This window comes from Syngnathus typhle, linkage group LG7, assembly GCF_033458585.1.
Source record: "Syngnathus typhle isolate RoL2023-S1 ecotype Sweden linkage group LG7, RoL_Styp_1.0, whole genome shotgun sequence".
Lineage (NCBI taxonomy): Eukaryota > Metazoa > Chordata > Actinopteri > Syngnathiformes > Syngnathidae > Syngnathus > Syngnathus typhle.
The window spans coordinates 18,481,621-18,499,095 of record NC_083744.1 but is presented as its reverse complement, the minus strand read 5'-3'; the positions used below and the strand labels follow the sequence as shown (position 1 = coordinate 18,499,095).

General features: G+C 53.7%; 5 protein-coding genes across 6 annotated transcripts; 3 read left to right on the top strand and 2 right to left on the bottom strand.

Moving 5' to 3' along the window:
- The first annotated feature begins 82 nt into the window (after window positions 1-82).
- Window positions 83-1,745, top strand: bet1l (Bet1 golgi vesicular membrane trafficking protein-like). Its single transcript, XM_061282492.1, has 4 exons — window positions 83-152; window positions 468-553; window positions 967-1,023; window positions 1,095-1,745. Exons 1-4 carry the CDS (start codon window positions 131-133, stop codon window positions 1,260-1,262), a joined length of 333 nt encoding a protein of 110 aa, XP_061138476.1. The 5' UTR covers window positions 83-130; the 3' UTR covers window positions 1,263-1,745.
- A 273-nt stretch (window positions 1,746-2,018) lies between these two features.
- deaf1 (DEAF1 transcription factor) lies at window positions 2,019-6,330 on the top strand. The gene is made up of 13 exons (XM_061282487.1): window positions 2,019-2,429; window positions 3,090-3,403; window positions 3,491-3,617; window positions 3,688-3,837; window positions 3,938-4,077; window positions 4,166-4,231; window positions 4,512-4,547; window positions 4,633-4,765; window positions 4,830-4,967; window positions 5,050-5,279; window positions 5,379-5,477; window positions 5,736-5,822; window positions 5,917-6,330. The coding sequence occupies exons 1-13, from the start codon at window positions 2,246-2,248 to the stop codon at window positions 6,016-6,018; spliced, it is 1,806 nt and encodes a 601-aa protein (XP_061138471.1). The 5' UTR covers window positions 2,019-2,245; the 3' UTR covers window positions 6,019-6,330.
- Window positions 6,309-9,268, bottom strand: LOC133156623 (D(4) dopamine receptor-like). Its single transcript, XM_061282490.1, has 4 exons — window positions 8,537-9,268; window positions 7,957-8,069; window positions 7,206-7,750; window positions 6,309-6,885 (listed from the first exon to the last, which is right to left on the bottom strand). Exons 1-4 carry the CDS (start codon window positions 8,849-8,851, stop codon window positions 6,659-6,661), a joined length of 1,200 nt encoding a protein of 399 aa, XP_061138474.1. The 5' UTR covers window positions 8,852-9,268; the 3' UTR covers window positions 6,309-6,658.
- Window positions 9,269-9,927: 659 nt separating this feature from the next.
- On the bottom strand, window positions 9,928-12,241 carry LOC133156624 (cytosolic 5'-nucleotidase 1A-like). The gene is made up of 7 exons (XM_061282491.1): window positions 12,223-12,241; window positions 11,801-11,853; window positions 11,257-11,364; window positions 11,032-11,167; window positions 10,817-10,939; window positions 10,476-10,588; window positions 9,928-10,352 (listed from the first exon to the last, which is right to left on the bottom strand). Exons 2-7 carry the CDS (start codon window positions 11,834-11,836, stop codon window positions 10,113-10,115), a joined length of 756 nt encoding a protein of 251 aa, XP_061138475.1. The 5' UTR covers window positions 11,837-11,853; window positions 12,223-12,241; the 3' UTR covers window positions 9,928-10,112.
- LOC133156622 (GRAM domain-containing protein 4-like) lies at window positions 12,202-17,379 on the top strand. Of its 2 annotated transcripts, none has more exons than XM_061282489.1 (18): window positions 12,202-12,602; window positions 12,913-13,302; window positions 13,591-13,693; window positions 13,764-13,887; window positions 13,970-14,167; window positions 14,260-14,285; window positions 14,526-14,617; window positions 14,973-15,064; window positions 15,145-15,193; window positions 15,261-15,332; window positions 15,411-15,454; window positions 15,520-15,629; window positions 15,719-15,873; window positions 15,943-16,042; window positions 16,123-16,216; window positions 16,333-16,417; window positions 16,499-16,567; window positions 16,641-17,379. In XM_061282489.1, exons 2-18 carry the CDS (start codon window positions 13,183-13,185, stop codon window positions 16,755-16,757), a joined length of 1,650 nt encoding a protein of 549 aa, XP_061138473.1. In that variant the 5' UTR covers window positions 12,202-12,602; window positions 12,913-13,182; the 3' UTR covers window positions 16,758-17,379. The 2 variants fall into 2 exon arrangements, with proteins under 2 accessions (XP_061138473.1, XP_061138472.1); XM_061282488.1 differs by having other exon boundaries at window positions 12,203-12,602; window positions 15,943-16,060.
- The last annotated feature ends 96 nt before the right edge of the window (window positions 17,380-17,475 follow it).

Below are 17,475 nucleotides of genomic sequence, written 5' to 3'. Positions count from 1 at the left end.
TTTTTCTTTATTTTCGTTTTGACATGAGTGGATCGTTTTCGTGGCACTGACGTCACCCTTGCTCGCTCGCTCGCTCGCTCGCTCCCTCCCTCCCCAGTCCGATCACGTGCGCGTGACGTCACTTGCCGACATGGCGGCGGACAGGAACAGAGGTACAATATTTGTTTTGACACGTCCGAATCCGGCGAACGAACAACCAGAACCAGAAGCAGAACCACGTTAACTACACCTAAGCACGCTATTGACGTTTAGCGATTATTTCCATGAGGCCGACGCTCGGAGGCTTGTGTTGACGATTTGGCTTGCCGGATCATCTGACGAAGTCTTCGTCGTGCTTTCAACCAACGAACGAATCGCGCTTCAAGTGCAACGTGGCCCTCCCGAGCCTATCTTATCCTGTGTGTGTGTGTTTGTGTCATACAATGAGGCGCTGTGTCATAGAAGGACTCGCGTGTTGCTTCTCGCAGGGCATGGCTCGGTGGAGGACATGCTGGACGCCGAGAACAAACGTCTGGCTGACAACTTGGGCACTAAAGTCTCCCGACTCAAATCGGTAAGTCAATGGCGTGCGTGTCGATTTGGAGCCTCATTCTGTTCGAGTCAAACCTCGGCTGCTTGACAACAAGATGACCGGCCGGCCGAGGAATCGCTCATCTGAAATGAACAATCTCGCCACTGATTGATGTGCTATGTCAATTGTGACTCACCCTACGTCGCTTGCGTCGGTGTGTTGTCCTGTTGCCGATCACGATGATTTGGAGACGCTGAGCCATTTGCTCCTTTTCGAGCCCTACCCTAACAATCAAGTGCCAAGGCCGTTTGGTATCAAAGATTGGAAATATCTCAATGTCATCGCATCCGGGCTCCAGATGACAATTTCGCTCTCGCTCGCTTCCAACTCGTCGAGCGGACGGACGTGTGTGGGATTTGTCTCAGCTCTAAGTGTGCGGAAACCTTTTGTGACAGCTGGCGTACGACATCGACAGAGAGGCCGAGGATCAAAACGACTACTTGGACGGCATGGTGAGTTGAAAGCGCCGGCGGCGGCGGCGGCAGGCACGCGCGCGCGTTGACGTCCTTCCCGCTCCCGCCAGGACTCCAACTTCCTGAGCACCACCACTCTCCTGGGCGGCAGCGTCAAGCGCTTTTCCAACATGATGCGCTCGGGACGCGACAACCGTCGCGTCATGTGCTACGTTGCCATGGGCCTGGTGGTCTTCTTCTTCCTGCTCTACTACGCCGTCAGCCGGATGAGACGCTGAACAAACGCGCTGAGCCGCTCGGTCGGGCACCAGGGCACCAGGGCAAAAACCAAAGGAGGCGAGGCATGGACGCGATCTGCAGGGGCCGGGCGGAAAAGCATGGATCCAAAAGACACTCTTTCTTTCATTTTTTTTGTCTGAGATTTACAAACGTCCTCTCTGGGGGGGACTCCAAAAAACTAATTGGCTTGGAATGGGTGATTCAAGTTTCTTAATAATACTGCCGTCTAAAATACACTTTGTAAAATAGTACATAGAGATGTTAGATGTAAATGCTCCTGCAATTGACATCAGACTTACTGCTACCTATTCTTATATTTCAGGAGGTCTATATACAGTGTTTATTTCTTGCCAGTTGACTTTTCAAATCCATTCCACTTTTGTGTTGATTTACATTTAATTGTCTTGTAATAGTTTGAAATACTGAATTGTTTGTTTGAGATATACATCATTTCTGCATTAAATGGTTGTTGGTTTGAATAAGTCAACGGACCTGCCGTCAATGTATGTACGTACCTCAAAATTAAAAAATATGTAATGGCTTCATATGACCATTCATAGGAAAATAAGTTATGACCCGTGAGAATGTTATACTCTTAAAAAAAAAAGTCAATTTCATATCCAGTTTGTAAAATATCTACATTTACTGTATTGACATCACTTACAATCCAATGAATTGCTTTTTTCAAACACGTCATTTGTGACGTAGCCATTCGGGAAACGAGGCAGACTCTTCGGCTCTGCTCGGCTTTTTCCGGCGACTCATTGTCGAGACATGTGGAAAAACGAACCGTGAGGAGGCGGTTTTTTTTTTCTTTCTCTCCGGCTACATTCTAATTGTTTCGAGGGAAAATCGGCACAATCGTCTTTTGTGCAAAAAGGGACTCGATTTGGCGTGCGTTGGGTTCCGAGTGGCCTCTCGGCGTTCCCCGTGGCTCTTCGGTTCATTTCGGCTCTCGTCGTGTCTTTCGCCGGAGGGAGGAATGGACGAAGCGGAATCGGCGACGAAGGCGCTCGGACTTGACGAACCCCGCAGGCGGGCAGGCTCGGATACCGAGTCGGAGGCCGAAGTCTCTACGATGGCCGTGATGGCGGCGCCCGGAAACATCGATATGGGAGCCGAAGCGATGCCGAACCCCGACGACGCCGAGTCGGCGGCTTTCGCAGGCAAGTCGATCGGCGACCGACCGACGGACGGACGGACGGACGGCGAGCTCCGAGCGAGCCAGCAGGCCGCGCGCGAGCGAGCGCGCGCGCGCGCGCGCGCACCGCCCACCGACGAGTGGCGCTAAAAATCCAAAGTTGACTCGCTTCCTGGATTCCGACCCCCATCTTGCGAAACAATTCAACACCTCAAGCTAAAAATAACGACGGCGGTTTCTTTTGTTTGTCTGAGCTCAATCGTTGGCAGTGAATTCGGAAAGCATTTGCAAGGAATTGTTGGTGGGGCTTTTCCGTCTTTGAAATGGTTGCAAATGGTTTGGAGTCGAGAAGGAGTGCACTTGATTCGATCGCTACAGTTAGTTCATCAGCTTGAATGGTAGGGAAAGCAATCCAATGCTCGATCGAACAACTTCTGCTGAGCGGCGTCATTTGAACTTTGTTGCAATCGTCGCACCGTGACAGCAACTTTCGGGATATCTGTGCTTCACCGGCATGCGCAGTTCACCGAACTCTATTCTTTGGAGGAACGCTGTTGCGTGTAAGAAATCCAGAGAAGGAAGGAGCTTAACATGGCGTCATTGGTAGCGATTCGATTCAGCGCAAACAAATGCTGCCATGCTCTGGAAGCACAAAGGTTTCTGACAATGAAATGTGTTGGCGCAGAGGTGTCCACGGTGGCGGTGGAGGACGTTCAGGCTGCAGACGACGGCGTCTTCGCCACCCCGGTGGATGCGGTGGAAAACGTTCAGGCTGCAGACGACGGCGTCTTCGCCACCCCGGTGGAGGCGGCGGAAAGCCTTCAGGCTGCAGACGACGGCGTCTTCGCCACCCCGGTGGAGGCGGCGGAAAGCCTTCAGGCTGCAGACGACGGCGTCTTCGCCACCCCGGTGGAGGCGGTGGAAAACGTTCAGGCTGCAGACGACGGCGTCTTCGCCACCCCGGTGGAGGCGGTGGAGAACCTTCCAGAACACGTCTTGGTACGGCGGCGGCAGAACACGCTGGGGGGACGTCTGCAGACCACCTTGGGTGGCGTCCGCTACGTCACATGTGTTTACGTGCCGTAGAGCGGAAGGAGCCCCCTGCAGCTGGCCGAGGCTCTGAGCGGCCAGAAGACCACGCTTATCGTGGTCCACACCGACTCTGGCGTCGCGCAGCAGGACGGACTCAAGACCGTCGGCGCCGTCTCCACTGGTACGAGCGCGCAAAGTGGCTTTTTGAGCACGTGTCTTTGACTTTGTGTGTCTTTGGTTTGACCGCTCAGGTCTGGTGACTCGGCCCACCCCGCCGACTCCTCTTCGGGACAAAGAGCCCGCCTCCAAGTACAACTGGGATCCGTCGGCGTACAACAACGAGCTGCCGGTGCGGTGCCGCAACAGCAGCGGCGTCCTCTACAAGAACCGCCTGGGCTCGGGTCAGCCAGCGCAGCGTTTGCGTTGTGACACGCGCCGCCGCCGACGGAATGACCTTTTCAAAGAGCACAAGACAACATTTTGTTCTTTTTGTGCGTTGAGGCGGCAAAGGTCGCTGCATTAAACACGATCAGCGCTGGCTGACGCCCACCGATTTTGAGGCTCTGGCCGGTCGCGCCAGCAGCAAAGACTGGAAGAGGAGCATCCGCTACGGAGGGAGGCCTCTGCTCTGCCTCATACAGGTCGGTCGCTCACTTGGTCGGTCGCCGGCCCACCCGCCGGCCCGCCCGCCCGCGCGCACCCGTCCACCCCTGCCGTGTGTCCGTCCAGGACCGCATCCTGAACCCTCACGCCGCCTCGTGTACGTGCGCGGCCTGCTGCGACGACATGGTCTCGGTGAGTCGCCGCCGGCGCCGCTCGTGTCGGCCCGCTTTGCTTTGCGATATCGGCCGGCTGCCGTTTCAATCGGTTGACAGCATTGGCTCCGACAGCGAGATGATTCATTGTGCTTCCGATGCCATTGGCTTCTGCCGCGCTTGGGCCGTTTGTTGCCATTGGCTCCTTTTTTGGCTCCGCTTGTGATCCGATTCAATGGATCATTGCGCCATTCTGAAAGGATTCCACATTGCTGCTATTTTGAATGATATGTTTGTTGCCGTGTGTTTTGCGTTCTAAGAATGGAGACTCCCTGGAAGCCGAAACCATCACAATGGTAGTCTGCGTTCATCTTTTTTTTTTTTTTTTAGTAATTGCAAAACTGTTTTGGCTGTACCAAATGTCGCGTCTGTTGTCTTCAGAACGGTCCGGTGCGCCTCTTCGTCCCGTACAAGAGAAGGCGGAGGGACACGGATCCGCCGCCCGCCGTCAAAAAGGAAGTCCCCGCCGCCGCCGCCGCCGGCAAAAGCATCACGCTGAGCCCGGGAAGCACGTGTGAGTCACGTCGCCGAGGTCCGAGTTGCTCAGGGTCAGCTCAAAGAGGTTTTGTGATCCGCAGTCACCGTGTCGCCCATGGGTCAGATCACCCCTTCGGGCACGCTGACTTTTGAGCGCTCGCCCGGCAGCGACACGACCGCCGCCGCCGCCATCATCTCGGACGCGTCGGCGCAGAGCGAAGTTTACGCCGACACGGCAGGTAGTCCAGCCGTACGAGCAGACGGTACAGATTGAGAACGGACGGCGTCCGCGGCGCTTTGACGTCTCTCTCCCTCTTTCAGTGCTGACGGCCTTGCCGGCGTTGGCGCTGTCCCCCCAGGCCAAGATGGCGGTGGCGTCCCCCTCGGCCTCCCTGGTGGGCACCCTGGAGGTGGGGCCGCCTCTCTTGAGCCCCAAGAACGCCTGCTGGCACAGCCTGGAGGAGATGGCCAACACCCTCATGAGCAATGTGCAGCAGCTCAAAGCCTTGATAGAGCAGGCCAAGAGGGACAGTAAAGGAGGGCACAAGGAGGTGAGGGACGGAGCGATTAGGGCCATCATCCCACATCACCACATCCAACACTCACTTCCAAAAAAAAAACCCACCCCACCTCTGCCTGTGTGAGTCCAGTGTGTCGTCGGTCCGTCCTTCCAGAACCGGATAATCTTCCAGACGCCGGACGAATCGCAAGGCAAACGGAGCAGCGACATCCCAGAAGTCCTCATCAATGTAACTTTTCCACTCTCGCCAAATGCAATGTTCCAACACAAGAGGCAATTTGAAAGGCGTGGCGTGGCGTGGCGTGGCGTGGCGGCGCCGGCGGCGCGTGATCAGCCCACGGGCAATCCTCCACTTTGCCTGCCGCTCAGATGTTGAGCCAATTGAGCCAGTGACTCTTTCATGGGATCTTTTTGGTTACCTACCTACCTACCCACCTAGCGTATGTCATTTTGTTCACCTTGCCAATCGTTGTTGTCATGACAACAGATGTGCGAGAACTGCGGTCGCGCGGCCCTGAGCGAGTGCACGGGCTGCCGCAAAGTCAACTACTGCTCCGCCTTCTGCCAGAGGAAGGTGAGGAAACGAACGGCACGCTCAAAAAGATTGCATCGTCATTGGACTGGCATCCAAACTTAACTCGGCCCGCTCGTGTTCCTTCCGCTTGCAGGACTGGCGAGATCATCAGAACATCTGCTGCCAATCGGGAGGGGGCGGGGCCATCCCGGAGGAGGAGCCAATGGCGACCCTTGGCATGGACAAAGTGAAGTGAGAAAAAGCAGGCAAGATGTTGAATGAAGGGAAGGAAGGCTGTTCATTTTTCCTCTATTCCTCCGTGAGCTCTTGGTTTGGAAGGCTAAGCACGCGTGTTGCTTTCTTCACCGACGTACGTAGGGCTTTGTAGGTCCATATTTGCTTTCCGTTTGGCCAAAGGATTCGCTTTGAAGCTGACCCAAAGCTAATTCATCTAGAAATGGATTGATTGAAACCACTTGAATGAATTGGTTATCAATCATTCAACCTGTTTCATATTCATTTGATTGTTTTATAATGTATGCATAAAAATAGGATGTCATGAAATGAACTGTATTGGTTTATACTTTCATTTCTTTTCATTGTGATGATTGCCCTCCCACGTTTGTTTTGTGGCGTTGCAGAAAACAAAATCTAAAAAAAGCTTGAGTTCTGACACGTCAGCTTAGGCTGAAAGCTTTCATTGCCCAAAGGTTCATTTAGAAAACGGGAAAACAAATGCTTTGCTTTTCAGCAGGTAACCATAGACCAATCAGTTTGAGAATTCACCACTTAATTGAGTGCAGCGCAACAGAGCAGACCTCGATTGTAAGACGCCTGGCCGAGCAGTGGCTACCACGTGGCCTTAAGCTTTTGGCCTTTCTTGTCGAGATGGGTGCCTAGAAGCCTCCTCCGCAGCGGAAAGAGCAACAGCGGCGCAGGAAGTTTTTGAAAAAGCGTCGGAACTCGGCGTTGAAGACGGTGTAGATGACGGGGTTGAGCGCGCTGTTGACGTAGCCCAGCCACGTGGCCACGCTCATGGCGGCGGGCGGGATGTCGCACGCCTGGCAGCGGGCGCGCACAATGTGCAGCACAAAGAACGGCGTCCAGCATAACAGGAACACGCCTGGGGCGACAAGAAAGAAAGAAAGAAAGCAAGCGGCGGCTCAGTTTCACACATGCTCGTCATGACGTTGGCCTTCATCGCAGCTGAGCAGCTTTTACGCGCTAATTGGCTTTCAGGATTAAGGCGCTGCGGGATGTGCGCGTGCTAAAGGGAAGCGCTTGTCGCCATTAGCGCCGCGCTAGCCGCTATGAATAGGCCCCGGCACCTGAACACGCAAGGGCCTAAAAAGCACAACAGAGGCGAGCTACTGACGCCGTCTCAATCGGTGTTCATGCGGGCGCCCGAACGTGGCCGCTTTTGCTCGGTGCTTTGGCGCTCACCTACGACCACAGGCAACACCTTCATGGCCTTCCTCTCGCGCGTGTTGATCTTGGCTCTGCTTCTGCGCCGAGGCCGCGGGTCCAATTTCACCTCGGCCAAGTTGGCGGCCGAGGGAGCGGCGGCGTCAGCCGGGTGGGCCGGCTCCCGTTGGATGACGGGCGGCAAAAGCGGCGGCAGGGGCTGGAGCGCGGCACCGCCGGCACCACCGGCGTCGGCCTCCCTGAGCTTGCGGCAGGCTTGGATGCTCCTCTTCAGCCTGGCCTTGCGCGCCTCCTCCCAGCGCCGCAGGCCGCGGAACATGCCGCAGTAGAGCAGCAACATGATGGGACACGGGATGAAGAAGGAGCACACGGACGAGTAGAGCACGTAGTCGGCGTTCTCCAGCTTGCACTCGGCGGGGCGGCGGCCCGCCACCTGGTTGACCCCCAGCATGACGGGAGAGGCCACGGCCAAAGCCAGCAACCAAGTGGCCGCCAGCAGGACGGCCTGCCGCAGGTCCACGTGCTTGCGGTTGTAGTTGAGCGGGATCAGCACGGCGATGAACCTGCCGCGAGCCAAAGCGGAGCCTTTACGACATTTACGAGACCGTTGGCTCGGACGGCAGCCGTTCTAAAGCCGGCCGCAACATCCGGCCGGGCTAGCTCACGTATGGCCTTTTTCCAGATCGCCGTTGTTTTACGCGAGTCAAAGCAAACCACGGTCACTTTGGCTGAAGCGGGAGATGTGCAAGGTGTGTGTGTTTGTGTGTACCTGTCTACGCTGATGGCGCACAGGTTGAAGATGGAGGCGGTGCACAGCAGGACGTCCATGCTCATCAGGCCGTCGCACACGCCCGTGCTCAGCGTCCACACGCCGTCCTGGAACTGTGACACATGCACGCACCTGCAGTGAGTATGAAGCGCGCACGGCAAAGAGCTTGGCAACATTGTGCGCGAGCGAGGTCAATGTGGCGTCAGTTCCAAACTTGAAGGGCATTTTTGCGCCTGTTCTATTCCTCCGTGGGCCTCATTTCCAATGGAGCTAAATGGGACGGACGGAGCTTCCCCTCAAGATGAGCCCCACTTTTTCATCCCAACAATGGCAGCCAATTGCCTGACACTGGACGGATGACAAGCAAGAAGGCTTGGACTCGGAACGTCCTCCAACAAAAGAACTGGACGGACTAAAGTCAAGTCAAATGACGGTGAGCATGAGCTTCCAATTTGCCCGCAACTAATGAAAACAGCGAGGGATCTCTTTTGGTCCACATCCAATTGGTTTGAGCGCAAACGCCACGGCAAGATGGGGAAATGGACTCGGCTTGACTTGTGTGTGGAGAGTGGAGTGCCACCTCAGAGTAGACAAAGAGGGGCAGCACGAGCACGGCCAGCAGCAGGTCGGCCACCGCCAGGCTGAAGATGAAGTAGTTTGTGGTGGTCTTGAGGGCTTTCTCGGTCAGCACGCTGACGCACACCAGCGCGTTGCCGCCCACGATCACCACGATGAGCAGCACGCCCAGCACCAGAGCCGCCACGTTGTGGCCCCGCACCGAAGGAGAGGCCGAGGGAGCGGCGCTGGCCGTCATCTCCATCCTCTCCACCGCGGCCACGGCGGCGGCGGTGGCGGCGGCGGCTCCTCTGCTGCGTCCCCCCGCCGGCTCTCTCATCAAGGACGGCGCGGGAGGTGCCAAAGTGCCATGCCGTCCGTGCCCCGGGCCGGAGCACACGCCTTCTTATTTGATGACGAACCCAACTAAAAGTGTCCTCAAAGCTCCAGCGATCTTGCTCGAACGGAACATTGGGAAGAAAACCCAAACAAAAGTGGAAGAAAGTCTCGGCCAGAATGAAGGGACCCCTGCCCTTCTCTGCGCGTGTGGCCGGTGCGCTCCGCTCGGATGTTTACCTCCGCGTCAGCCGCCTTGCAGGCGGGCAGGCAGACGCCCAGGCAGGCAGACGCGCAGCCAGGCAGGCAGGCAGGCAGGCCACCGAGGGCGGCGAGGCCAAAATAAGTCAATTATAGCCGCTTACTTAGGAGAGCTGCGCTTCAGCGCTGTGCCCTTCGGCAGCCCTTCGGCCTGGACGCGCGCATGCGCACAAGTGGAGGGAGCGCACGCGTCCGTGTGCGCGCCCAACCAACACCAAGCAAGCACCTCATCGTCACCCACCACGCCAACGTAGCTATGAGTTTGGAGACTGACTTGTGTCCATCCAAAAGACAGCATACGCAACGTGGCCATTTCATGAGCAACACATGGAGTGTGTAATAAACAAGTCATCGTTGAAGCCAATGTTTTGCTTAGCTGTCAGTTTTTCCATCCAAAAGGAATCGTAGTGCCCCCTGGTGGGCAATTTCCGGGGCAATTGATTGGAACAGGTGCGCCAGTTGACAGGAGGAAGGAAAGACATTTGGAAACGTGCGTGGCTGGGGTCGACTGAGATTCGCCTCAGTTTTCAAAATCCATTTTCTGAACCTTCATGAGGGTCTGCCACTGCAGAGTGGAGCCGTTGGAAGGAAAAGCAAGGCGTCGGAAAGTAAGTCCAGCTCAATTGGGCCAGCGCAGCGTGCAATGCTCATCCATTCTGACTGGGAGTTGTTGCCGAATAACTCTCGGTCGGCTTTGCCGCACGCTTTGGTCAAGTCGCGAGCAAAGCAGTTGTGGCTCCTACTGTCTTCTCTACGGCCGGCCATTCGGCAACAGGAAATGGTAGTCGTTTTGTTTTGGTGTAAAAGCAGCACATGAGGCTCAATCAAAGTTTTTTTATTTTCCACACATTTGGGGGTTTTTGTGACAAAGTAGTCCAATTCTTTGGACTTGATTACAGCAGAGCACCAGTAGCACGCCGCTTTTCATTGGAGGCAATCCGCAGCCGAGCATTCGTGCAAGCGTGGGCACGTTCACAAACGTGGCCTTTGAAGCCACTGCGGCGTCATGGCAACCGCGCCAAATCACCAAGCAGGAAGTGCGGCCTGAGCACTTCCAGGATGGGTCCGCGGGGGGCGCCGGCCAGGCAGTGGGCCTCGTCGGCCTTCAGGCCACGGGAGCGGAGTCCCGCCAGGATGCCGCCGAAGGCTTGGCGCCCGCCGTGCGCCGTCATCACCAAAACGCTGACGGGACTGTCCAGCACACCGAAACGCCCGCGCAGGGCACCCAGCTGCGACCAGAAGCGCTAATGGAGCGAGGGAGGGAGGGAGGGAAATGAGTCCATCAAGTGAATGGAGATGCATATTATTGGCTAATGAATCATTTCGGAATATCATTTTAAAGAGACGACGACGTAGCACGTCGGTACCTGTGTCGCTGGCGTGAACGTGGCGGCGGCGACGTCGTCACCGCACAGCAAAACTCTGAGTTGCTCCGATGGGCTGGACCAAGTCTGATGGCCCAACAACGCCGACAGAACGCCTGCGAGACCAGACCAACGGTCGCCAGCGACCGCGTCATGAGCCTTCAAGTCACCCCAAAAGGCTTTGTCAAATATTCCTTTTTGACTTATCGTACGATATATTTTCCAATTCCGTTTTGAGTATGCCGTTGATGAATTGAAAACGCTACAAAGGTCAAAGTTTTCCAAAAAATCCAATTTGAACATAACGTGCTTTGTGTTTTGAGTGTGGTGGCGGGACAAGGCACCTCTCTGCGAGGCCAGCGCCACTTCCTCGGGCTCCGTGGACAGGAAGAGCTGGGCTTGATTTTCCACTAAACATGCCACAAAGTCCTCCTGGCCCGAAAAGCAGAAGCGGCTCACTTCCAGACCTGCGACGCATCCAACAACAACAACAACAATCATCGTCGTCATCAGCAAGGTCAATCATGCCGCTTTTAATGACTTGCGCAGCAATTCCAACCGTAACGTTTGGTGCTGCTGACTATGCGAGCGCTCTGCCGCCTCCGCCGTTCGTCGGTGGTGACGAGAAGCACGTCAAAAAGCAACGACTCGTCAGGATTGGCTGCCACGAGCTGCCGGTTCACGCTCTTCAGCGCCTAAACGCATTTGTTTTGAACGGACAAACTTTGACTCCATCTTTTGCAGCCTGTAAACGTTGAACTCCTGCGGTTGTTTGTGCCTGTACCTGCAGCAGCGCGAAAGCTGCGCCCACAGCGTACCCGTCGCCGTCATCTGCGTCCTCCAACACGGCCGAGCACGAGATAGCCACCACCAGCGCTTTCTCAGCATCTTTCTGCAAACGACATCTTGATGAGATTCAAAGAGAAAGCAGAGCCACCTCGGGCGGCTAAAATCGATGGGAGCGTTTGCTTCGAAACTAATCTGAATGGAATGAATCCATTCTTCCTTGGGCTGCATGTCCTCCCTGACCACATCTTCTGGCCTCCCCCCCTGCCTCAGCATCCTACGTTCCCCAAATTCCTCCTCAGCACATGTCCAAGCCATCTCAATGTCACTTCTCTAACTTTGTCTCCAAAGCGTCCCACCTGAGATGTCCCTCTGATATCTTTTCGTCAAAATTGTTTTATTGATCATTTATCAATGCAACACGATGACTAAAATGAACGCCGACTTATTGTATAAATGCATGCCTGCCCACTTGTATAATGTGTTCCTAATAATAGTATATGGCCTTTTCCCCCAGACGTAGTCATCTGTTAGTTTCTTACCTGCGTCACGTCAACGTTCGCGATGGTGGAGAGCATCTCCGCCTCCCCGCAGACTGGCAGGTTAGAAAGTTACAGTTTAGAAAAATGTCACCCCCTTACTTTTGATAACACCAACTCGGCCATAAACTAAGCAAACTGACAGAAAAGGTTGCGCCGCAAACATAAAAGTTGACTTCCGCCTTTTCTTGCCACCTCGTCGTCTTCCTTCTTGTGATTGGTGCATGACAATCACAGAGGGATTCATTACCGCCACCTATTGTCTAACAATCAAAACACATGTAGTATTGAATCATTAGAATCTAAATATTAGTTTTAAACGCATTGCTCATCAATTCTCATTCCACGGGAAAAAAATAAAAATAAATACGAGTTCTTTGGGAGCGTTGCATGGTGACGTCACCCAAGAACGTAGCCACGCCTACGAGATGGTGTGATGGTTGAAGACTGACTGACGGACGGACGGACGGACGAGCTCAACTTGTCAAACAGGAGTTTTTCTTTTCGACGCTGAACTTTTCCCCCAACTGATTGACCGCCTCGGACAAAGGAATTGCCGATTGGAGAACGTGCTGGTCGGCTTGGAGCCTCGTCTGAACCCTGCTGCTGAGCTTTCAAACAAGTTTGCTTTGCCGAGACAACTTGTTCGCTTTTGTGCAACATTCTTCAGTTCAGGTGTGTCCAAGCTCAGCGAGCGCCAACGTGATTGGCTGGCTGCCTGGCTGGCTGGCTGGCAGGCACCTTCAGCGCTCACAAACAAAGACAGGCTTTGAGTGAGTGACACTGTCCGGGAGAGAAAAGTCAGGTATGTTGGAAAAAGGGACCACACTCAAGTAGGAATGTTGCAAATTCCTGTTGTTCTGCATTTTGGCAAGGACACATCAGCTGCAAATTGGGTCATGCTGTGATGTGACAGCACACACTTTGGTGGCCGCAAAGCCAACAAGCAAGCCTTCCTCAAACAGAGGCTAACAAGTCTAGAGTAGAGCTTCAACTGTCACAACTGATGATGTATGCAGATAGAAGAGGATCAAGTAAAGAACCTTGTGGAGCAAACCTGACATTTAGCTCCGCCACTATGACTTAAGTTCAATATTTTTGCCTGTCCTCTGCAGCACTCCACGTCAGTGGTAGACAGCGAGCGAGCGAGCAGCGGCGGCGGGCTGGCCGGGCCGGGCCGGGCCGGGCTGGGCTGTCCTGGGCTGGGGTGTGTTCCATAAGGCTCAACCATGAGGAGGCGTCTGGACCGGATCCGGAATTGGAGCCACAGGCGGGATGATTTGATGGACCAGTCAGAGTCGCCCAACACGTCGGACGTGGAATGCAGCGAGGAGGTGGCGAATGCAATCCAGAAGTCATGCTAACGTAACGGAACGGAAGGCTCGATGGAAGTTGCAGGAGTGTCAAGCCTGTGGCACCAAATCAAATCAAGTCTTTATGTTGTTAAAAACCGTACATCTCCAAACTGGTTTTTCAATCCCGTTTTGAAAGGAGAAGATATGGACGTAAAGTAGATTTTCATCTTTAAGATACCTTTCTCTCGAATTAGTTTAATAATGCTTTGAGTGATTTTTCTTATCCAATCCCTACAAATGTTGATCCTTTTTATTATTTCTGTTTCAGAAAAACATGAAAAAGAATGGTGTTTATTAAAAAAAAAAAAAATCTCTCCAAAAATAACCAAAGGTTCTGGGGTGTGGATCTGTGCTTTTTCATCATTTTTAATTGCCATGTTAATAACTGTAGTCATTTTGTTCTGTTCTTTGACGTGACATGTTCCTCTCTTTGTACAGGTTGTTTCTGGATCCCTTTCTACATCTCAAGATGAATCCAAAACGGATCTGAATGAGGTGAAAGGACACCTGGAGATCACCTTGTTAGAGAAACATTTCCTACGTGAGTTGCGTATTTTATTTTGTTTGGTGTTTTTGCTTCGGTGAGTGACTCTGATCACGTCACCTTCCAGAGGAGGAGCTGAGGAAACTCCGAGAAGAAGAAAGCGGCGTGGAAATGCTGCAACAAGAGCTGGAGCGAGAACGCTGCAGGAACATGGAACTTGAAGAAAAGCTCAATGATGTCATCAATGTCAGGTCAGGGCAGGTCAGGGCTTCATGTTGCCTCCTCACCAAGTTATTTTCCAGGGCTGAATTTGTCTTTGCCCATCACTGACAGACTTGATGAGCCGCCGCCGCCGTCGTCGATCACTCCAAAAGCTCCGCCCCCTCACGACATGGCCGCACCGGGAAAAGAGGACACCTACAGCCGCTTCCAAAGACTGCTTTTCAACCACTTGGGTGTGGACTTTGATGACTTCCACGTGCAGCCGCTGGAGGAGGCGCCCGAGCCGGACGAGCCGCTCAGTGCCAGGAGGTGCGACGCCGTCGCTGTCGTCGTCCTCGCGAGTCTTTCACCTTTCGTATTCACGTTGCTTGGAAATGTCCCTTTTGCTCCTCCCTCCGCAGGCTGACGGAAAACATGAGGCGGGCCAGTGAGTCACTTTTCCTTTTGATGCAAACGTTGTGCTTAGTGTTGCAACATCTCAAGTCAGAGTGTTGATCCCAAACAATGGGACAATGGCCAGCTGCAAATGTGGACGACTGAAGGCAAGAAAGTGAATCGGAATTGGTCAAACGTCACGGATCCAGACGTTCATCGCGCTCAATGAGAGAGCCGTACTGAAATCGATCCAAAATGATCCATGTCCTGCTTCTATGTTTGTGTTGTGCAGAGAGAGGACTGAGGCCCATCACCAGCTTCATGCGGGACCTCTCGGCCTTGTCCAGCTGGCATTCCGTTTACACCACGGCCATCGCCTTCATTGTGAGGGTCACTGCTAACTGGATGCTAACTGTCCAAAGTTTGCACTTGCTAAATGTTGCTATGCATTGGGAAGCACTTTCTCCAACTGGATACTAAATAAACACTTCGAATTCCACCCGAGCTGTTAAATATGTCGTGCTAGTTGCCATTTGGTAGCTTCCGGAGGCTAGATGCTAGATGGACACTGTCCAACATGTGCTGCTAAATGACTGATCCTCGCTTCGAGGCTAACTGCTAGAGAATATCTTCTAGTAATTGAATGCTAACTGGCAACTGCTTGACATAAGAATGACGCTGTTGGCTAGAGGCTGTACGCTAACTGCCAAATGCTAATGTGAAGTCATGTGCGTGACAGATCTACATGTACGCTACATGGCGGGGCTGGACCATCTCCATGTTTCTCTTCCTGGCTGTCCTGCGGCTCTCTTTGAACTACCTCATTGCCAGGTGAACCCCGCCCAGCGCAATGGCATTGCAACCACATGTCACGATGGTACATCCTTCATGAGCTAACTCGGCTCTCTCAGGGGCTGGAGGATCCAGTGGAGCATCGTTCCGGAGGTCTCGGAGCCTGTGGTAAGAATGGGAGGGGGGGGGGGGGGGGTGCTGACAAGATGATTGACAGGTCTGAATATGTTGACAGGAGCCTCCCAGAGAAGACTTGACCGTGTCGGAGAAGTTCCAGCTGGTTCTGCACGTGGCCCAGAGAGCTCAGGTGAGCCGACTTAGGTGGTGCTGCTGCTGCTGCTGCTGCTGCTCTATTGGCGTTTGACATTTCCTTTTGACCGGACAGAATATCTTTGGCAAGATGGCCGACATTCTGGAGAAGATAAAGAAGTAAGTCTTCCAACGAGGGCCATTCTTCCGGCTGCGACTGGAGTTCAATGAGCCTTTGTGTGTAGTCTCTTCATGTGGGTGGAGCCTAAGTTGACCAAAAAGCTGTATGTGGCTCTCTGGGTGTCCTTCATCGCCTCGTGCCTGCTGCCTTACCAGCTGCTTGGATTCATCATTGGTACCATAGCGGTCCACACAACACACACACACACCCACACCCACACACCACCGGAGCGCAACAATGGCTCTCGTGCTTGTTGCCCTCAGGTGTCTTCGTGGGCGTCAAGTTCTTCATCATCAACTTCATCTTCAAGAGTTGCCCCAAACTGCGTGAGCGCTACGACACGGCGCACATCGTGTGGAGCCGCCTGCCCACCGACGTCCAGATGCGGGAGCGAGGCGCCCCTGCGTCCGGCAGACGGGTCGGTGGCGCTTGCGCTTCTGCCAGTCCATTTTCTTGAGTTTGATGTGGTGACGCTCGCCTTGTTCAGGTTCCCGCCGGTGGCGACGATGGCGGCGGCGGCGGCGGAGCCAGTCGCTCCTACAGCACCAAGCGAGGAGCTTTCCACGAGGTCTTCAACCTCCCCGAGAGTGAGCGCCCCCTAGCAGGTGAAGTGAACAAAGCGCGCCCTGGCGCCCTGGCGTCTGAGCTAATGGTGGCTGTGGTGCAGTGTGCGAGAGCGGTTGGCGCTGCTGCCTCATCAACCGCGACAAGAAGACGCCTGCAGACTACCTCCGCAACGGCGTCCTCTTTGTCACTGACAAGTAAGGTGGCCCGCCGGCATTTCAAGCTAACAAAGGTCAATCCTTTTAGCGCACTAGTGCTCTGAGAGCTTTGTTTGTCTTTTCTTCTTCTTCTTCTTCTTCTTCCCCCCCATCAGCTACTTGTGCTTTGAGTGTACCCGCTCGTCTTCATCCAAGAGGGACAAAGTCATCCAACTGGTGGACATCGTGGACATCCAGAAGGTAGGTGCTGGCTTGACGTTTTCTCTTCTCAGGAGAGAAGTTCTTGATTTGGTCTTTTTTTCCCAATGCATCTTCTGGCAGTACAAAGTGTTGTCCATGTTGCCGGGCTTCGGGATGGGCATCTCCATAGCGACGCCGTCCACTCAGAAGGTGAGGAAAGCAAAGTTGCATTGCATACGTATCATTCCAATGTCCAAAAAGCTTGACATTTCCTTTGGCTCAGCCGATGGTGTTCGGGGCCATGAGCAATCGAGACGAAGTCTTCGACGTCATCTCAGGCCAGCGCAAGCTCGCCGTGGAGAGGGCCGCCGCCGCCGCCGCCGCCGCCGCGCAGATGTAGGGAGGCTTCTTCTTCTTCTTTTTTCTTTCTCTGTGCTGCCAAGCGACGCGCTTGACGTGGGTCGGCAAAGCGACCAGGCGAGATGTCTTGCTTTATAATGACCTTTGAAATGAGATGTCTATTTAGATTTTTTACACTGGATCTTTTTAATGTTCTATTTTGGGCATGTTTTTTTGACATTTCATGAAATGAGATGTCGATTTGACACTGGATCTTTTAATCTCTTGGCTTGGCTTGGCTGGCTGGCTGGCTCCTGTTTTTTATTTTGTGGTGCTGTATTTGGTAGCCACTTGGTCAACTGGACTTGGAAGTTGTCACATTGGCCAGTTACGCACGCGCCTCGGTCCAAGGAAAAGAAAAAATGTTGTTTGCCATGAGCGATCTATATAGGACGTATCTGCTCAAATTCAGCCGGGAGCTTCTCATTTGGCTCGCTGGCTGGCACTTTCTGGAGTTGCTTCTTCAACATAAAGACTCGCCCACCATGAGCTAAGAGATGGTTGGAGCTACTTCCAGCTTCAAATGGATGAAAAGGAAGCCATTTGAAGGGAACAAAATGACGTACGTGCATCATGTTTATTTTCAATCTGTTGCAGCTCGTATTAAATTGCGCCCAAAATCAGTGCTGTGATATTTATACATGAGTCTGAATCATTAGCTACTGGGGCCCTTCATTTCAAGCCCAAATCAACTGGCAGGTAAAGAAGATGAGAAAAGG